The sequence below is a fragment of the Tachypleus tridentatus genome, chromosome 6, assembly GCF_004210375.1.
Source record: "Tachypleus tridentatus isolate NWPU-2018 chromosome 6, ASM421037v1, whole genome shotgun sequence".
Classification (NCBI taxonomy): Eukaryota; Metazoa; Arthropoda; class Merostomata; order Xiphosura; family Limulidae; genus Tachypleus; species Tachypleus tridentatus.
Window position 1 is genome coordinate 23,106,674 of NC_134830.1, and position 20,344 is coordinate 23,127,017.

The 20,344-nt window shown below is 33.2% G+C and overlaps 1 protein-coding gene across 1 annotated transcript; it reads right to left on the minus strand.

Annotated features, from left to right (window-relative positions):
• Positions 1 to 11,804: 11,804 nt before the first annotated feature.
• On the minus strand, positions 11,805 to 15,727 carry eIF2Balpha (eukaryotic translation initiation factor 2B subunit alpha). Its single transcript, XM_076503709.1, has one exon. The coding sequence runs from the start codon at positions 15,592 to 15,594 to the stop codon at positions 14,674 to 14,676; it is 921 nt and encodes a 306-aa protein (XP_076359824.1). The 5' UTR covers positions 15,595 to 15,727; the 3' UTR covers positions 11,805 to 14,673.
• Positions 15,728 to 20,344: the final 4,617 nt, after the last annotated feature.

A 20,344-nucleotide genomic window follows, 5' to 3' on the forward strand; every position in this document is an offset into this window, starting at 1 on the left:
GAACACTGTACTGTCATTATGATTACTGTATGCACATACAGTGGCTTAAGATGTCTTTCACTAATGTAAACCAACAGTAGATAAATGAAAAGAAGTAATGTAAATAGTATGTGATGGTGATTCAGACAAAGCTGTGTCAAGTAACAATGTGGTGTTAGTTCTATTTTCAGGTTAGATAATTATTATTCTCATTGTTTTTTTTATTTTAGTGTTTTATATAATTGATAGTAGCACCTCATCACGTTGCTGTGATATGTAAACATATCTGTACACAAATCTTTATATTTTTCAAGCAGTATTCCAGAACAAAAGTCAAGAGCCCTTTAATATTTGTGAAAAGAAACTGTAAAACAGGATAAGTAATTAAAACTGACCACAGTTTTTATCTTTACTTTTTTCATCAGATACACAGATTATGAATAAAAATGTTCCAAATAGGTGCAATGTACTTCCACTACGTACTTTTATTATGATACAGGCAATTACTTCTTCACACATGGATAGCTATTCTCACTAAGTACTGCCCTCCATGTACAGAGATTTTTCACATGCCACAAGCTTTGATCTCCCACCTACAACAACCACTAATAGAAGAGATAATAATCAGTGATGTCGAGAAACCCACTTGTTGAGAAATATATATGCAAAAAACGGCTCGTTTGGGTTGAGAAAATATTTTTCATAGAAGAGCGAACAATGTTTCGACCTTCTTCGGTCATCGTCAGGTTCACAAAGAAAGAGGTAACTGACCGGAAGCTGACCACATGTTTGAAGAGGGTTGTGTAACTGAATGTCGGAATGTAGAGGGCGGTGTTAGATGTTTGAATATATAATTTTACTGTAAAATTGTAAAATACTATAAAATTTACTGAAGAGAGATAACCTTCCTGACACATGTAACTCCCTCTGTTAGATTCTTCCAAAACTATCATTCTTGTTGGGCAGTGACTGAGTGCAGTTGTTTTTCAGACGTTCACATAATTTATTTTTACAAAATAGTGATTTACTTGATTTTTTTTCATTCACTAGAATTATATTTGTTAACAATGATGATGTTTATGGAAGTTATAAAAAATTTGTTCAGAAACACCCTAGTTCGGTTTTCAGTCATTTTCTTGGGGAATCAAATGATAATCCGTGAAGAAAACCAAACTTGGGAAGTAAAATGAAATAAATTGAACAGATTTTAAAGGATCGAGTCAGTGGACGTGCTACTAGGTTGAGCTTATAATCTAAAGGAATAAAACTATCAAACTGGGTAAGCTGTCTCATGTCTTGATATATTGATGTTAAAACTGAGCATCTCGAGTAATTAGCACATCTAGAAAAGGCAATTATTATTTTCTTCAATTTCTTAGGTAAACTGTATAGACGAGTTTCGTGATAAATTGATGACACTTTCCTGAGTGTGATCTCACAGCGAATGTGAGATCCCCCCATGAGACCAACACCAGGTAACATTTTTCTGAGCCACCATGAACAATCTTGGTTGAACAACTGCCCACAAAAATTTAAACCATTATTGTCCACGGTGGCTCAGAAAAATTTTAGCTAGAGTTGGTCTTATGAGGAATCATACAGTCACTCCCTCAATTTGGTCATATAGTTTTCCATTCAATAGTAAATGACTGTTCTTTATACAATAAACAGTTAAAGATATTATTAACTCCTTAATTAAGTCATGAACAAGAGATTCTTCTTGAAAGACTTTTACCAAACAAATGTCAATGGTCTCATCCAATGGAATTTTTGTGAATAAAGCATATATAACAAAACTAGTCATAAAACATTCATGGGAATGGTGTAGATCTTTTTATTCTTAACAAATGAAAACGAGTCCAGGACAATATATTTATTGAATGTTAATGGATTAAGAATTGGTACAAGGAATTTGGTTACTTTCTAACTCTGGGTTCTGATTGCAGGAAGTATGGAGCGTAACGGATAATTCTGTTTAAAAACGTTTGGGAAGCCATACTTTATACCATGCCGCAATCAACATGAATACATATAATAGGTTGAATTCAATGGCATCTATAATGTTTTTTTTTTGTACTTTAAGCCCATAAGGAAACGTTCTAACTTTTCTTTCTTTTGAACGGTTAGGGAGAGCAGATCTGACTCTTGTAGTGTCCGCTGGGGCTGAAGGAGTTAAGCTTTTTTGATTGTGGCAGACATTTAGTAAACATATACGTAGCTTTCAATTTTCAAAACATATGTTGTTGTTTTGAATTAAGCAGAAAGCTACACAATAGGCTATCTGTGCTCTGCCCACCACGGGAATCAAAACTCAATTTTAGTGTTGTAAGTCCTGCAGACATACCCCTGAGCCACTGGGGGGCTTCAAAACATATTTAAACCGTGTGATTATTCTTTAAAAAATTGATATTTGAAGTGATTATAGTATATTTTTAAAATTACTTGTTCCAAAAGCTTATTTATATGTTTGTTATTAAGCCCAAATGTTAAATATCAAGAATCGTGAAATTGGTTAAGGAGTGCTTCTCGATACGCTAAAAACCGGACTTCTCATAAGAACTTGCTTACCATGCAGGTTTACAAGCTATTAGAAGTAAAGAGATACTTTGCTCTAACTTTTAAGAAACACAAAACGAATTAACTGAAATTTTAGCAAAATTAAGGACTTTTTTCGAAAGATACACCTAGAAAATATAAAAAATTAAATAATTGGAATATTTATGAACTAACAAGTAAAACGTGGTGCTTAATACTGGAGTTAGGAAAGTGTTGAAATATCGTAACAGGCAACAGTCTCTCACACCATACACTTTATTCGTAAACAACACAGAGCATATGGTAAAAATATATTTGCTTTGAATGCGTGTTTAAATAAATGTACATGTACACATTGAACACACGTCGTACATCATAATGTGAATGTTAGGTAAACTTAAAACATTCTAAGACTTAGCGAAGGCACTCAACTGACAAAAAATTATTAAGCTTTATAGGTAAGAAAAGTATATTTTATTAGCTATATTCATTACGAAACTGAGTTTTGTTTCGCCTCAAGTGGGGAACGTGCTCTAATGGGAAAACAAAAAGGAAAATTACTACCACCTAACTATTTGTAGATAAAGTACTTTCAATAAACAATGACAGAATACTTTTATTTAAGAAATGAGTTCAAAATAACAGCAACCTACGTATCTTGTGTGTCAATGTTACCTTATATTGTATGAATCTGCTATACCTGGATTCATAGCTTATCTGACATCACGAGAATCTACGACACCTTGATCCATAGTTTACCTTACATCAAGGGGATCCACAAAACCTTGATCAATAGTTTACCTTACATCAGGAGAATCTACTACATCTGGATCCATAGTTTACCTTACATCAGGTGAACCCATTTCGCCTTCCTCATTAAGTCTTCCATATTTCATGTTTACTTATGTACCTTGTATCTAAATGTTTTGTTTGTTTGTTTTGGAATTTCGCACAAAGCTACTAGAGGGAAGGCAGCTAGTCATCACCACCCACCGCCAAATCTTGGGCTACTCTTTTTACCAACGAATAGTGGGATTGAGCGTAACGTTATAACGCCCCACGGCTGGGAGGGCGAGCATGTTTGGCGCGATGGGGATGCGAACCCACGACCCTCAGATTACGAGTCGCACGCCTTAACACCCTTGGCCATGTCGGGCCATCTAAATGTTAACATAATTAGTGAGAGATTACCGAACCTTGTGTCTAAGATTCCCCCTAACCTCAAGTGACTTCTTGTACTTTGGCAATTTATTTGATTTGATGCAATAAAAAATAAGCACCATAAATAAATTGTTACACGAAAGAAAAGTATTTAACTTAATTGCAACGTAATAACTGTTTTAAAATGTGAATCAATGTTTTATAATTTTTGTTGATGACGAGAACATGATGATTCTGAGATACGGTTTTATAATTTTATTTCTACAACTAAACAAAGCATTTACCAAGTTTAAAAAATGAATAAACAAGATTTTCATTTAGGAATGAGATTATATGTATACATTATTTAAAACCACAGAATTTTGAAGCTATTTTTAAGTTTTATTATTGAGAAGCTCTCATTACAAAGAAAATACGTTTTGCTTCATCTTAATTACTGTATATTTTATTACTGTGTTAAAACACATTCACATCATATACAATAAAGGAAAAGAATACTTGGATTGAAGCTTATAGAAGACATTTCTAGCTTATTAAGTGAGAAACAAAAGGAACTGTTACGTCACTTATGGACATTTCTGACACAGCACCACTAATCTACCAAAGTGACGGTGTAATCTGTCAATTATCCTGTCGTATGCAGTTTAAACACTATTCTAGTTTGTATAAATTTGTGCAAAACTATTACCTTGTTGGGTCCTATTCATAAAGGTGAATAATACAACACATATATCATGTATGCATCATGTTTACCCATTAAATATGCTGCATCCACCATAATATTTTACACATTTATACTTTAATATCTATTTTTACATATTTACACAAATGAAAGCAAAAGGAATTCTATGTATTTAAAGTATTTATATGTATCTATCTATATACTTATAATTGAAGTACACATGAATATAGGGTTGACTGAACTGACTACGTGGATTTTTAAATAAAAAAACAACAACAAAAGAACATGAGACTTGTCTCATAAAAAATGTGTTTTGTAATTCATAAATTAACAAAGAATAAAGGCCGCTATTTTAAAATGGAATTGTGTGGTAACGTGGAACAGAAGCTCGTATTGTATCTCAGAACGGCTGGTATGGGTATTAACACTTTAACTAATAAAGCAGAGAACAATGTTTCGACCTTCCTAGGTCATTTTCAGGTTAATGTCTCACCTACATTATGGTTATCTAAGAAATTGGAATTCAGGATCAGGTGGTTCAGATCTCTATCCTACCACTGTTCTCTTCATCTTGGATGTACTTATTCCATACTTTGCCCATTTCTGTGTCACCACTTTCAAAGCTGGGCAAAGAGTATATCTGGTTGTGCAGTCTCCCACATATATTACCTCTAACACAAGGATCTCCTTTTTAGGTGTGTTCCTCAGGGTCTTTCGAAAAAGTGTTTCTTTTCCTTCTCACCATTTCATCTACCTATTCAATGTGGGATTCTAGCTATTTATGTGAGATGAGATATTGTACCATATTGGAAACTATAATTTTCCTATTCTGAAAATGTATTTCCAATAGGTGTTTACCTTCTCTCACACTTCCCACCCTTCCTCCCAAACGAAAGCATGTGATTCCAATTTTTGTGAAAACACAAAGTGATGGTTCAGTAGAATCGAACTGGAGAGTCTTGTGGGTCAGGAAGGCCTGCTGCATGATGATTTATGTTGGTTGAATCATGTTGATCGTTGGGTACATGAGAGGTCAAGGTTTATGGCATGTTTGTTTGTTTTTCAATTTCGCACAAAGCTTCTTTTATGGCATGTGAAAATATTTTGTTATATATAGAGGACAGCGCAGAAAGAGAATAATTATTTTTGTGAGGAAGGTAAATACCTATCGGAAATACATTTTCAGTATTGGCAAATTGTATCGTCTTTGGGGAAACAAAAATTCACTACATGCATTAAGAACCGATAGTTTTATTCGGGAAAATTTGAGTAGGAAATATACAAAAATATACCAATTTACTAATTTTTCATCTTTATTTAGTAATACTATTATGTTATTAAAAATTGTTATATATTACAGCTAATTTCAACAGTTTTATTTGTACTAACGAGTTTAATGTTCACCTGTTTGTGATTTCAGTTTTGGGGTCTACAAAGTACAGATTTTAATAGTAATGCAGATTTTTCCAAAAAGCAGACAACAACCTAATGTATCAGACCTTTACATTAGCAATGAACAACATGTAACCGTTTTACATTAAAGAAATGTGCAAAGAATCTGATAAAGTCTAATTTTAGGATAACGTTCTAAAGGTTTGAATTTATACGATCACAATGTCAATCAATAGTCTGGTTATGTAGTATTTGTTTTTGAATTTCGCGCAAAGCTACACGAGGGCTATCTGCGCTATCCGTCCCAATTTTGCAGTGTAAGACTAGAGGGAAGGCAGCTAGTCATCACCACCCACCATCAACGAACAGTGGGATTGATTACAAAGCTCCCACGGCTGAAATGGCGAATATGTTTGGTGTGGCAGTAATTCGAACCCGTGACTCTCAGATTACGAGTCGAGCACTTTAACCACCTGGCTTATATGTGGAATAGTATAATGGTATGTGAAATATGAATAGCAAATAAATCTGACTGGTGTCACCCACAGGCCAATAGAAGAAGGGAGTAATTCTTAAAGTATGAGTAAAACATTGAATACAAGGACAGAGGTTCAAACAGAAGAAAATTAGAGCATTGAAGAATCACATTGACATCCCAATCCAGAAGGATTGAGCACTGAGGAGCACAGTGAATGTTGAAGATACACAACAATAGGGAGAGCGTAGGAGATGTAATATCTTTCCCAGTGTTGTAAAGACAGCCCAATAACCTGGGATCAAAGACCCCTTGTTAAACAGTCAAGTGAGGAAATCCATAAGAAGAGTAACAGTGGATCGAGCAGGAGAAAACCCAGACCCAAATACCAACAGCAGAAAATGTTCTACTTATGTTGATAAGCATCCATAGAGGAAAGTCAAATGGAAAAACTTAAAACTAAGCAACTCTCTGAGATTATTCAGATGTCCTTGATAAGGACCAGGATATGAAGCGTCAGATGAAATGCTTCTAACCGAGGTTGACAAAGAACGGCTGAAGTAAGATAATGGTGGTGTAGATTGGAACTGGAGCACTTGTGGAAACCATGGTTGTGCTAGTCAGTAAGGAGCAATCTGAAGAATCTGAGATGGAATGGCATGGATCATCAATCTCGATTGAATGCATTGATAGCATTTTATCAGATAAACTTTATCAGGATAGGAAAGATCGTCAGTGACAAGATTGAATGCACCAAGAACATGGCACACAAGGAAATGAATACTAGCCAGAAAAACAAGATCGAAGGCTCAATCACAAAGTGAACGAGAATGGATGCTACCTTGGTGAGTAGTATAAACCACCACAATAGAGTTGTCGAAATGTATTATGACCAGACGACTCCTACTGAGATGAAGAAAATGATCCAAAACACTATGTATGGTCAAAAGCTCCAAGGTGTAGATATCATAAGATTGCTTAGCCAGAGACCACAGACATGAAGCTTCCTATTGATTGACTCACATCTTCACTCCTGGAGGGAATTATTCATGAATATATGTAAATCTCAGAGAGGAAGTAGAGCACCCGCCAACATGTGAGCCCTGTCTAACCACCAATACAGATCATCAACAAGAAAAGGAGGAAAATAGCAGCTGTAATGAATTCCATGCAAGGCCCAGCTGGTCATGCAGAACCCACTGAAGAGACCTGATATGTGCTTAACCCAAAGAGATAAGGTCTTCCAAAGAATATAACATCTCCATAAGCATTAGAACCTCAGGAGCAATAAAGATGTGGAAAACTTAAAGTTCCATCAAATGGAATCAAATAAGTGAAGGATAGGCCCAAAATGAGAGGAATGTTGAAATAGACACCCAAGCAGACAAGATATTGGATGCATATAAGGAATGACGTCCCACCTAGATTAACCAACTCACGAGGTGCCTACAGAGCAGCAGATGAGCATGATGGGTGGACTTCTGTTTCAAACTTGATTCAGGTGGTACAAATTTATCAAAGGCCACAAGTCCAAGCTTTTCTTGGGGACCAAGAATAAAAACCTGCTGAAAGGATGGCTTTAGGAAGGGAAGATTATTACCAAGACAGACATTGACAATAGAAATAATACAGGCAATCAAAACAATGAAGGAAGGAAAAAATGTGAATGAGAAGTCCCTCAGATAATACCTAAATAACACATAGATCTGTAACAAGAACTCGCCATAGGGGAATAAAAATGGTCAAATGAGTCCCCACTGGACTAAAACCCATTGGGTAGTCACTGGTACTGTAGTATGCATCAAATAATATGACAACTGAAGGAACCCACTGTAGGCAGAAACCGGGAAGAGCTTGGAAGGAGCAGGCCAGGAAACGTTAATAGAGGCTTGTCTTGGCTCTGAATGAGAAGAATGATCAAACAAAGATTCCCAATTCAACACAGGATTTCAAAGTCTCAGGAATATTTTTGAAAAAAAATAACACTGAAGAAAGTGGTCTAAACACAAGTCCTGGATAAGTGGTAAACGAACTTCAGACAATACACTGTCTCTCACCAGAAGATCTTAACAACAAAGAAACAGTGTGTGTAAGACAGAGTGAAAAAAAGGCAAATGTGTTGATGTGGAGGAAATCACAAAAAGGCTGTTTCTCAAAACATCCCAGAACCTCAACAAATCACATTGGAAAGGAGGTGGACATTAGACCACTACCATAGGAAAGTTAACTTGGTTAAAGAAAGGCAGGAAAACAGGACTTGGAATAAACTAAGAGGATGATTAGGGTCCAACCCCACACAGGCAAAATAGATTTTAACCATTGAAAATGAAGGAATGGAAATTCAGCTTGATGGTAGTCTAAAGCAAACTGATTTGAAGCATGACATACTAACACCATCAACTGGCTGAGAGACAAAATGCTCTGCATAAATCCTGATATCTAGGGAAGGGGGAACATAAAACACTGAGAGTAGAGGATATCATATAACTAAAAAGGGAGGGAATTATAAGAAAGTGGTGTAATAGATAAAACAGAGCACACCTAAGAAATCATGTTGAGAAAAAGGTGTACTAGGCTTACTCAGCTAGGTGTATGTGTATTTTTCTTATAGTAAAGCCACATTGGGCTATCTGCTGTGCCCACTGAAAACAATCGAACCCCTGATTTTAGCATTGTAAATCCGTAGACTTACCACTGTCTCATAGGGGGACAAATTTGGTAAAGGAAAAAGGCTGTCAAATTCATACATGTTTGGTATATTCAGAAAGAATATGAGCAACAGCAGAAGAAGCAGTTTGACTCACATAATGATTAATCTCACGGCAGAGGAGAACCAATTATCACATAACTAAGTTACCTCCACCTGAAGCCTGTGTATGCTGGTAGACAGTATTGCCTCCAAAGTGGTAACATGAACTTCAGAATTCACTACTAACAATAAATGATCAATACAACCATCTTATAATAAAAAGAAAGAAAAGTGAAAATCTTGAAAAATAAGTTACCTTGAAGGTTGCTAACTTTTATAAAATTGGGAAGAACAATTCCACTTTAGAATAAATTAAAAAAAACTACTAAGTTTAAAGATAAACACAATTGAAGAGTAAAAATAAAAAACAACTTAACATGAATGCATTCAAGTGAGAAGTAACAGTCTGGTAGAATCAAACAGAGGAGTTGCATGCATCAGGAGGGAATGTTGCACTTCTATTGGTAGAGGATTGTTGCATGATGATTTACACACAAGATGCAGTTGAACCATGTTGATCATAGGGTACAAGGGAACTAAAGACCAATGAAATGCAAAAAAAACATTTGCACATAGAGGGGCATTAATGAAAATAGCTGCAGTACTAAAATAACTGTCATGGTGCCCCATGTAGTTTCTTAACTATACAGAAGGAAGCTAGTGAAGAGCTAGCATATGATACCAGCATATGCTAGAAGAAATCATGTTATTAACATTCCACAAATAAACCTTGATAAAACAATTTTCAACATTATATATCACATTTTGATAACTGTCAGTAAGACAAAGTTTGCACAAAAGCTTTACATGATGCTGGTTTGAGTCTCTTGCAAATTGCTGGAGAATGGAAATGTTTGCCAAATCCACCATTGATTGTGAGATCAAGACAAGCAAATTTGAAAACAGGAAAGGAAGAGGAAGAACACCTAAACTCACTGATACTGAGGTTAAGTATCTTTGCTTGTGCAGCTATTGGGATAGAAAGAAGACAACCACTGATCTTAAGTATGAGGTAAATAACCATGTATCAAATGTCAGAAAAGTGTCTAGATATATGGTATCAAAAAGACTTCACTAGAATGGAATATTTGGTAGTATAAGAGTTTAAAACCTTTCAATTCAATCTTCAAATATTTTAGAGAAACCACAATTTGCTAAAAAGTACAAAAAACTTGAACTGTTGATGATTGAAAATAGTGTTATGCACAGGTAAGTCCAAGTTTGAAATATTTGATTCCAACTGCAGTTTGTAAGTCTGGTAGAAGAACAGTGAATGCATAGCACCTACCATGAAGCATGAGAGTGGTACTATGATGGTTTGGGTTTTTTCTTCTATTGAGGTGGCAGGTAATATTTGAAAAATAAATGGAGTAATGGACCTGTCCTAAAACCATCAGATACTGACCTGTCATAGTATATCCAGTGGCTTGAATTTTATTTGTAAAGGATTCTACTATCGAGAAGATAATGACCACTACCACTCATCCAACCTACGCAGAAAATACTCAGCTAACAAAGAAGCTGCTGGAATCATTCAAATAATGCAATGAACCCTATAGAGCCCCTGGTCTCAACCCAATAGACTAGATCTGGGATTTGATAGTTCAAAAACTTGACAAATTAAAAGTTTCTTACAAAGAAACTTTATAGGAGCATATTAGAGACATTTGGAGTAACATCCTAAAGGACACTCAACATATTTAATCAGTGATTAAATATGTTGCAACAATACCTGAAAGACTGTATGCAGTTATTAAAGCAAAGGGGAATCACAAATGTATTAAATGTTTTCTTAACTCAAGCACTTCCACTGAGTTTCTATTGTACTAAACATGAAAATTAACAAAATTTTGATGTTTCACCCATAATTCCCCTTCCATTGTTCTTTGAAAGTAATCTTAAATCTAATTTTTGACTTAGTCCTAACACCTACCCACAGTACTGTATTTATGTGATAGGATGTATTGTACCATTGTCAGAAATTTAACTTTTAAGTAGCTTGTCAAATATAATATTTGAAAATATAAGGATTTTTATAAAAGGTTATTTTAGTTAAGGATATACAAAAATACAATATTTGAAGCACATAAGATTATTTCACTCTCAAATTTAATGTCTCTTTCCAAAGGCATGAATTTTTGTTTTTAATAATGGTGCTACAGTAAAATAACAATAGTGATTGAAACTTGATTTGCTAATAAATACTTTAATGAATTTTATTATGATTGAAGTTTGTTATAGGTATTTGAACAAATACAGTTCAATTTTAATACTGTGTTTTGGCAGTTCTATAATTTGTTGAGAATTGGACATTAATGAGATAAATGGCCATATTCTAAGAAATATAGGTAATAAAGACAAGGGTTAAAAATAGACAATATTAAAAAAAAAGTCAGGTGAAAAGAAAAGATAAAAAATTATACAAATAGGTAAAGTTAAGAATATTTTGGGAACACTATGAGTAACAGATAAGCCAATTATTGAAAAAACGTAAACCATCTTAATTAATAATTTAGCTGTTATTAATAGAATTTACTAATCAACAGCTTTTCATTATTACTAAACACCTGTTATTAAATTCTAGTATAATTTTCTATCCCTTATAAGGTTTACTCAGTATATGATAATAAAAAGCAAAATGTTTTGAAATTTGCCTTTTTATATTGTTCGTAAAATACAATACTAATTTTTTCATAGTTTTCCACAAGTTCTTTAATTTTCTTTGTCTTTTTTTCACCCTTGTCTTTCTTGCCACCACTGTACTATATCTTGGATAAGAACTAGATACATGTATATATTTTTAGTACAATATTAAAAATGCAGACACTTGCTTTGCAAATTATAATTGATTTTAGTTTTTAATTAATCTCAATGAACATAATATTTGCATTTTTAATGGATTACAAATTATACACAAAATAAAGGCAAACATGATGGTGTGAATTAGCACAGTGTTAATACAGTTTGTAAGTGCAATCATTACTGAAATAAAGTTAATTAATTTTTAACAAAATTCACTCATTTTAAATTTCTGACTGCAAGTTTATTACTTGGCTAATTAGATTTCTTTATATCTTGTAGGTTATCTTGAAATTATTGAAAAAAGGATAGCTATACCTCAAAAATATTTGTTGAATGTTGGTTTTTGAATTTCTCACAAAGCTACAAGGGCTGTCCATACTAGCCGTCCCTAATTTAGCAGTGTAAAACTAGAGAGAAGGCAGCTAGTCATCACCACCCACCATAAACTCTTGGGCTACTTTTTTACCAACAAATAGTGTGATTAACCATCAGATTACAATACCCCCATGGCTGAAAAAGCAAACATGTTTGATGTGATGGGATTTGAACCCATGACCCAAAGACTGTGAGTCAAGTGCCCAAATCACCTGGCCATGGTGGGCCTTCATTTGTTAAATGAAAAGATAACAGATGTTTTGATAAATTATTTAACAAATTCTTACTACTGTACATTTAAATATTTCATTTATACTGTAAGCAATAACAAGAAAAGCCTAGAATTTATAAACAAGTTGTTGGAACATTAGAAGGAAAAAACAAGAAAGGTAAAATATAATAAATGTGACACTTATTTGACAACATAAAAATTCGGCTATTAAATGCCTGGTCATCCCAAAATATAAATGAACTGGTTAAATTCGAGTTAATAAATTGATTCAATGCTCAAACAGAAAAAAAAGAGAGTCAGTAACAAAAAAACAAAAGAGTTCATTCTCACATACTGGAGTCTCAGGACTAACACATTTTAAACTTTAATAATAAATACTACACTTACATGTAACTCATTAGATCATGAATACTTCTAAGTTAGAAATGTTTACATATGAATTTTTTTAAATTAATAATACTATCACACAAATTGTTTCTTTTGATAAACATATATTTTAATTGAAATTTGGGAGAATAAATGAAGTTCTTGATGGACAAACTGTTATTAGAAATTTGGTACAAACTGTAATGAAGTATAGAGTTATACACCATCTGTGACTGAAAAGGTTTAATGAAGTATAGAGTTATACACCATCTGTGACTGAAAAGGTTTCAGACATTTTTTCATGTCTTCACATTTTTCAAATACATTTTAAGGTATTTTCACCTTTGTCTTGCATTACATTCTCACTTTGTAACTGCATATTTATTATCATCACTATTATGTTAATTTATTCATTTTATATTAGTTAAAGATTGTAAAAAAAAACTATTTACTAAACCAATGCATAGCATATTACCTAAGCTGTTCACAGACGACTTTAAAAAAAACAAAAGACTTTTGCTGTCGCAAAAGTTAATATTATCATTTTATTGGTATTGAAATATTTGAAACATTTATGCACTTGGTATCCTTTACAAGAAAACTAAAAGTGCAACTGAAATTTTACAGTTAGATATCAAAAACTAATTTCAATATAAATATAATCAGTGCTATATTTGAACTTTTATGGTTTAGTTCTTGTTTTTTTATAATCTACATTATTCATTTCAATAATTTGTTGTTAAGCAAATAATGGTAGTTTATCTATCTGAAAAACTTTAGAGAGAGGGATTTTATGTTAATAAAAAAAGTTCATCAAATGGCAATTCTGATACATTATTATTAATTTGACACTTTGTATTTAAAAACAAATGAAAGAAATAACAAGATGGCAAAAAGTCATATGGCTCATTAATATTATCTTTTTATATTAAAACAAACATAAATACCTATCTTAGAAATGATATGAGTGAAATTTTAAACTGATAACACAGGAACATCAGGTTAACCAATTCACAAACTTAAATGTCAGATAGAGAAACAACAATACACATAAAAACAAAACTAGACTTAAACTTTTAAAAGTTTATTTCTTCCTATTATTCCTACACAATTTGAACATGCCTACCATTAGGCAGTTTCTCTTAGCTCCTAACATTTTAAAGTACTTGAACCACATAGCCTTTGGTTATTGCTAACCATGCATCATTCTCTGCATTTTTAACATCATATCTACATTCATCAGTATCACAAAAAATGAGTTAGAATTTTAACTGACTTTTCATGAATGTTTACCAAAGTTTCTCTTTTTTTTCGTAAATAAGAACAATACTTAAGTTTTTTCTCTCTCTCTCTTTCTCATTTATGCCCTCTCTGTTTTTGAATTTTGTTTGATACCAAGGTTATAAATGCTATCTGTTATTAATTTAGCAGTGCTAGATTACAGAGAAGGTAACTAGTCAACACCACACACTGCTATCTCTTGAACTTTTTTTTTTTCCAATGAATAATAGAATTGATCATCACATTATAAAACTCCAAGATGAATGGGAAAGCATGTTTATTGATGGGATTCAAACCCATGGCCTGAAGATTGCAAGTCTAATACCCTAAACACCAGACCTTGCCCAATACCAATAAACAGATATTTTCCAGGTGACGAAAGATAATTGTGTTAGAAGATACTTAATATCCAAATGTGTTAACTTTTTATTTTGCAACTTGTGTACTTGTTCACATTCAGCACTTTTATCTAATGATTAAATACAAAATATTCACATTTAAATTGCTTATAATTATGCACAAAGTATATATAATATATTTTAACACACAAACAATTTTAAAATGAGAATTGCTGTACATTTGGTAGTACAAACATGTTTCTGTCAATGACCTTCTCAAAACAATATTCTATAGTAATCTCTGCACTACAAATACAACTTGATCAGTTCATCACTTACAGCAGAGGGTGTAAGAACCCCTAAATCTGTAAACAATAAACTTATGTATGAGGGTGGAGTGTAATCAACAAATGGGTGGTTTGTCTGATTGATATCCTCAGGGATTTGAGACTCACTTAATGCATATTTAAAGTTGTTTGGAGTATCTTCTTGATTCAGTGGATATAAACGTACAAATTTGAAGCTTTCTGCCAGCACATAAAATGGTTTGTTTATTTCTCTTGCACAAACTGCCATGGGGTAGGTACCAATTTTATTAATGATTCCACCACTTTCAACAACTCCTTCTGCACCTACAAGTACAACATCAACTTTCTCCATTATATATCCAATTGCAGCATCCAAAATTACTGTACAAACTATACCTTCATTTCCAAGCTGCTCACACATTTTATGTCCAGCCTTATCGGGACAAGATTCTGTCACATACACTTGAAACCTCTTTTTTGCCTTAGCGGCTTCTAATAATGTATCAAATACAACACGAGAGTACGAATGGGTAAGGATAACTGAACCATCCAATATAAAAGGATGGCCCAGCTTTGCAATTTTGGACCTTGCAAAACCTAATTTCTCTAGAAACTGCTTTCCTCTGTTAGAAAGAACCTCTTTACATTCCCTAAAGTCCTTGTGATCTAAAACAGTAAGCGTTATAAAACGAAGAAACAGCTCGAAGGCAGAACGTATAGAAATACTCGAAGACACTTTGGAGAATTTTATTAACGTGTTATTAGCTTTCACTAGATTTTCTCGCAAACCTGTTAACGTTTCTGACGTATCTTCCTCCATCACCGTCATTAACGTATGTAATGCAGCAACAGCTGCCGATAAAGATGGATCTTGTTTCAGAAAATTTTGAAAAGAACCAACTAACTTTTCAGTACCCATCTTCTTTCGAAATATTAATAAAATAATATATAATATCGACCACTTTACAGTGTATCCCTACAACTATCACAAACTTCAAGGCTTAGACAAAATCACATGTACACGTAATGTGAAGAAATTACATCACAAAGTGCTGCCCTCTATTATAGACTGTTGACTGAAAGTTCACAATTTAGATGCAAAAAAAAAAAAATATATTTAATGAGACTAAATAGGCTTTTAACAAGTGTATATCAAAACATGAATTCGAGTATTAAATTATTCACAAGACTGCCATGGTGAACCTGACGATGACCGAAGAAGGTCGAAACGTTGTTCGTTCCTCTACTAGTTCTTTTTCTACCCATACCAGCCGATTTTAAATAAGTAATTATAATAATTATTATCATATCAACACTGTGATAGCAATGAGTGGTATCTGTCTGTTTCAATGATTTCGAGAAAGTATCTTGACAGAATAAGTTGAAATAACTTGTTTACTGTACTTAGAATGATCAGAGCGGGCTGGAGAGATAGAAAATAGTTCGTGGCTTTGTACATGGTCAGACAGTAATAGTGGATTCAGTTGAAGGTGAATCGGGTGATACAGTATTCGGAAGATATATAAGACTGGGGTGCATAATATCCCTAACTCTTTTCAATGTCTACATAAAGGCAATTATAAAAGAAGCATGAGAAAGTCGGACTGAAATAATAATGATTGGAGAATAAATAGTGGGATTTTACAGATGAAAAGGCAGCGCTAGTTAACTAGGAAAAAAGCTGCAACTTTTACTTTGGAGACTAAATGAAAAAAACAGAAGAATTAATTGTTTGTTTAAAACTTTTGCGCAAAGATACATAAGGGTTATTTGCTCCAGCTGTACTTAATTTTCAGCTGATAGACTCGAATAATGTCAAATAGTCAACAGCAACAGTACTGTGCAAAAGTTTAATGGCAGGAAAATATTTTATCACTCTCTCAATTTTATGGAGCTCGTTCTTACATGCAATTACAGAATGTAAAGTTCAACACCATAATAATGCTTCAGTGATATATGTTGACAAATGAACTAGCCATGTTTAGAATATTTATTTTTTTTTAGAATTTTTACATATTTGTACCAAGGGCATATCGTAAGGGTTCTGCTTGACTGAAGATACTGATCAATTTTGAGGTCTGAAATAATTGTCATTGTACCTCATGCAGTGTTTCAATTATATATAAAAAACTAGCGAGGAGCTAGCATATGGTACCAATGCATGCTAGAAGAACGTCAATTTATTAGCACTTCACAAATGAACCTTGATAAAACAATTTTTAACATTATGTATTAGGTTTTGTTGTCATATCATGGCCCCCAAATTCAGATAACTGTCAGCAGAGTAGAGAGCTCGCATACAATTTTTATATGATGATGGTTGGACTCTGCAGACTTGAAATGTTTTCCAAACACTAACTACCAAGCACACCCTAAACCGTGAGACCAAGACAGGTAAGTTTAAAAATTGGAATGGAAGAAGAAAAACACTTAAACTCGTTGACACTGATGTTAAGCATCTTTGTTTATAGGGCCTTCAGAATAAAAGGAACACTGCCACTAATCGCAAGCGATAAACGACCATATACCAAATGACAGAAAAGTGTCCAGACTTATAGTATCAAAAATACTCAACGAGAATGAAATGTTTAGTTGTGTAGCAGTTGAAAAACCTTTACTTCAATTTACAAATATTGTCAAGAAACTTAAATATGATAAAAAGTAAAAACAAACAAACTAGATTACTGGTGATTGGAAAAGAGTATTATGGATTAATAAGTCCAAGTTTGAAACATTAGGTTCAAAGTGTGGGTTGTACGTTTGGTGGAAGAAAGGTAAATGATATTTACCTCAATGCATAGTACATACCATGAAGCATGGAGGAGGTAGTGTGATAGTTTGTGGGTGTTTTTCTCTTGAGGCGACAGAAGGTATTTGCAAAATAGATGGAATATTTGACCAGAACAAGTACCATCATATATTGATCCATTATGGTATATCTAATTGGTAAATTATTTTACTCTCAAGACGATAATAACCACAAACACACATCGAACACACACAGAAATTACATCGCGAAGAAAGAAGCTGCTGGAATTATTCAAATGATGTAATGGCCCCTATAGAGCCCCACTTTCAACCCAATTGAGCAGATCTTTAATTTTATAGATAAAAACTTTATAACTCAAAGTTATTTCCAAAAACAATTTATGGGACTGTATTAGAGACCTTTGGAGTAACATTCTAAAAGACACTTTGATTAAATATGTTGCAACAATTTCTGAAACACTGTCTGCAATTATTAAAGCAAAAGAGGTCACTCAAAATATTAACTGTTTTCTGAACTCAAACACTCAATCATTTTGATGTTTTACCTGCGATTTACTTTCTATCGTTCTTTGAAAGTAGTCTGAAATCTTATTTTTAACTTTGTCCTAACACTTTTGTACTGTACTATTTTTCCAACTCTTACTGACCCGAATACTTGACTGTCATCCTTATAATGTATCCATGTACTCAAAGTTCGGAGTGATTTTTTTCTTTCAGTAACGGCAAGCGAACGATGGACCACAGATTCGTAGTCTGACACATTGATTAATAAGTGATTGTCTGCCCATTATGACTATCCAGCAAACTTCAAATGAACAATATTTTTACGTACTCGATATCAAAGGCGTCGGAACCGGGGATACTGTATGTACTGTAGCACTTACTTCCACTTTTATATGTTTAACTTATATTGCAACTGTAAATCATAGTATTATAAAATCTCCATATCTAGCTAAGCTCCCAAATTTTGCACTTCCTTTTTACACCACCTACCTATTAAACCTCTTCGGACAAAGAGTTAAAAAATCACTTTTTTATATCTATAATAAAGGCCTACTACCCCTCAAAATGAGTGCAATCTACATACTGTTTAACGTCGATTCTCCCAAGAACTTTGTTTAGGTAGGCCATTAACAGAAGTGCTTATATATGCCTCGATTAAAACTGACTCTTCAATTGTCTTTTTCTCTTGGCAGTCACAATCTAGTCCGGATATTTTGATGCCTTCTGAAACAATATTTTGATCAATGGAACAAGGATGATTAACAGATATTTAAGTGTTACAAGTTTTTCTACTGTGATGTCTAATAATTTTTTATCTCACCAGTGCACTTCATACAGGATGAATATGATCTTTGTTAATATATATATGTTAACTGGTATGTTTCAGGATGTTTTGATACTTATTCTGATCTTTATTCTGTTATGTAGGGTGTGAGAGAGAACAACTCGTACGTATTTGGAATACAATCCAGAAATGAAGAAAGTTAGTTGCTTCCAACCTGTTGTATGGGTGATTTAAATACTTCATTCTCTATGTTTTTTACTGTTTGAGTTGAATATTCTATTACTTTTGAAAACTTTTGAAGTAGTTTTGGTTCTGATTCAATATAACTATCTCTCACAGTTCGTGGAGAGTTTTTATGAAATCTATTTAAATAGCTTATTTTGGGTGGCAGAAGAAATGGTTTTGTTTCTAGTTAAACACAAAGCTACACAAAGAGCTATTTGTGCTTTGCCCACCACGGGTATCCAAACCCGATTTCTAGCGTTCTAAGTCTACAGACGTAACGCTGTGCCACAATTTGTATGAGTCAGTTTTTTGTTACATTTGGTATTCATACCTGTTTGTACTTTTGAGCAAGACATCAGCTTTTTACATCCATTGTGAAATGTAGTGCTGGATGATTGTTAATTATATGTCTATGGAACTGTTTCGGACATCCAAAAATGCGGCTTCAGAGCACATATATCAAAGAAGGACCTGTTGATTTTGAAAAAAAAAAGAAGTCATGCTCTTCATAAATGTCTGTGAAAGAGTTCTATATGAGCCCTTAAGAGTGCCACCTTAAATGTTACAAAATTCTGCTTTCCACTGGGACTGTGAAGAAGATATACAAAGACGAAATAAACGTTCAACAGAGTCCAGTGTAACTTGATTCACACGTAAAGTAACAGGTCATTCTTAACTTTTGTTAAGAGAATACTCATGTCATTCTAACAGTTGTTCAGATGAGAAGAGAAAAAGTAGTAAAACTAACCATAATAGTTTTCTCTTTTAAGTTGTACACTCTCTACATTATTACTATGTTTTAGTCCCTTTAAGGTTTTTCTACGTATGAAATCAAAACGTTTCCAAAAGGTCTGTATACATAGAGAGTATACAAACATTTTATATTTAAGCTATTAATCTACAGGTATGTTACAAACTAGAAATTTTAAGAATATTTATGCCCAAAGCAGAATTAAATTCATTTGTTTCAGCTTTATCATTAAGCACTTTGGTTGTCATGAAGCTTTATTGTTTTTTTAATTAGCAACTCATCAGTACAGTTTAAGAAACAACGTTACTATATTTATAAATAATATTCATCTTGAAGAAAAGAAGTCTGTTTTATAAAACTGTAAGATTATAACACTTTATTTCTCAATAAAGATTTATTGTATTAATTTTTACAAATAATTGAGCCCGATGTCAAAGAAAGTAGTGTCAAACTGAGTTGTTAAAAATACAACTATAGTTTTTGTGACAGAATAATTAAAAATATGAGGTTTCTATATTGTAAAAGGAAATGAATAATATATTAAATAAGAAATTTATATATTGTAGAAGATAGTGAATAATATCAATATATTAAATATGAGGTTCATATATCTTAAAAGGATAATGAATAATAACA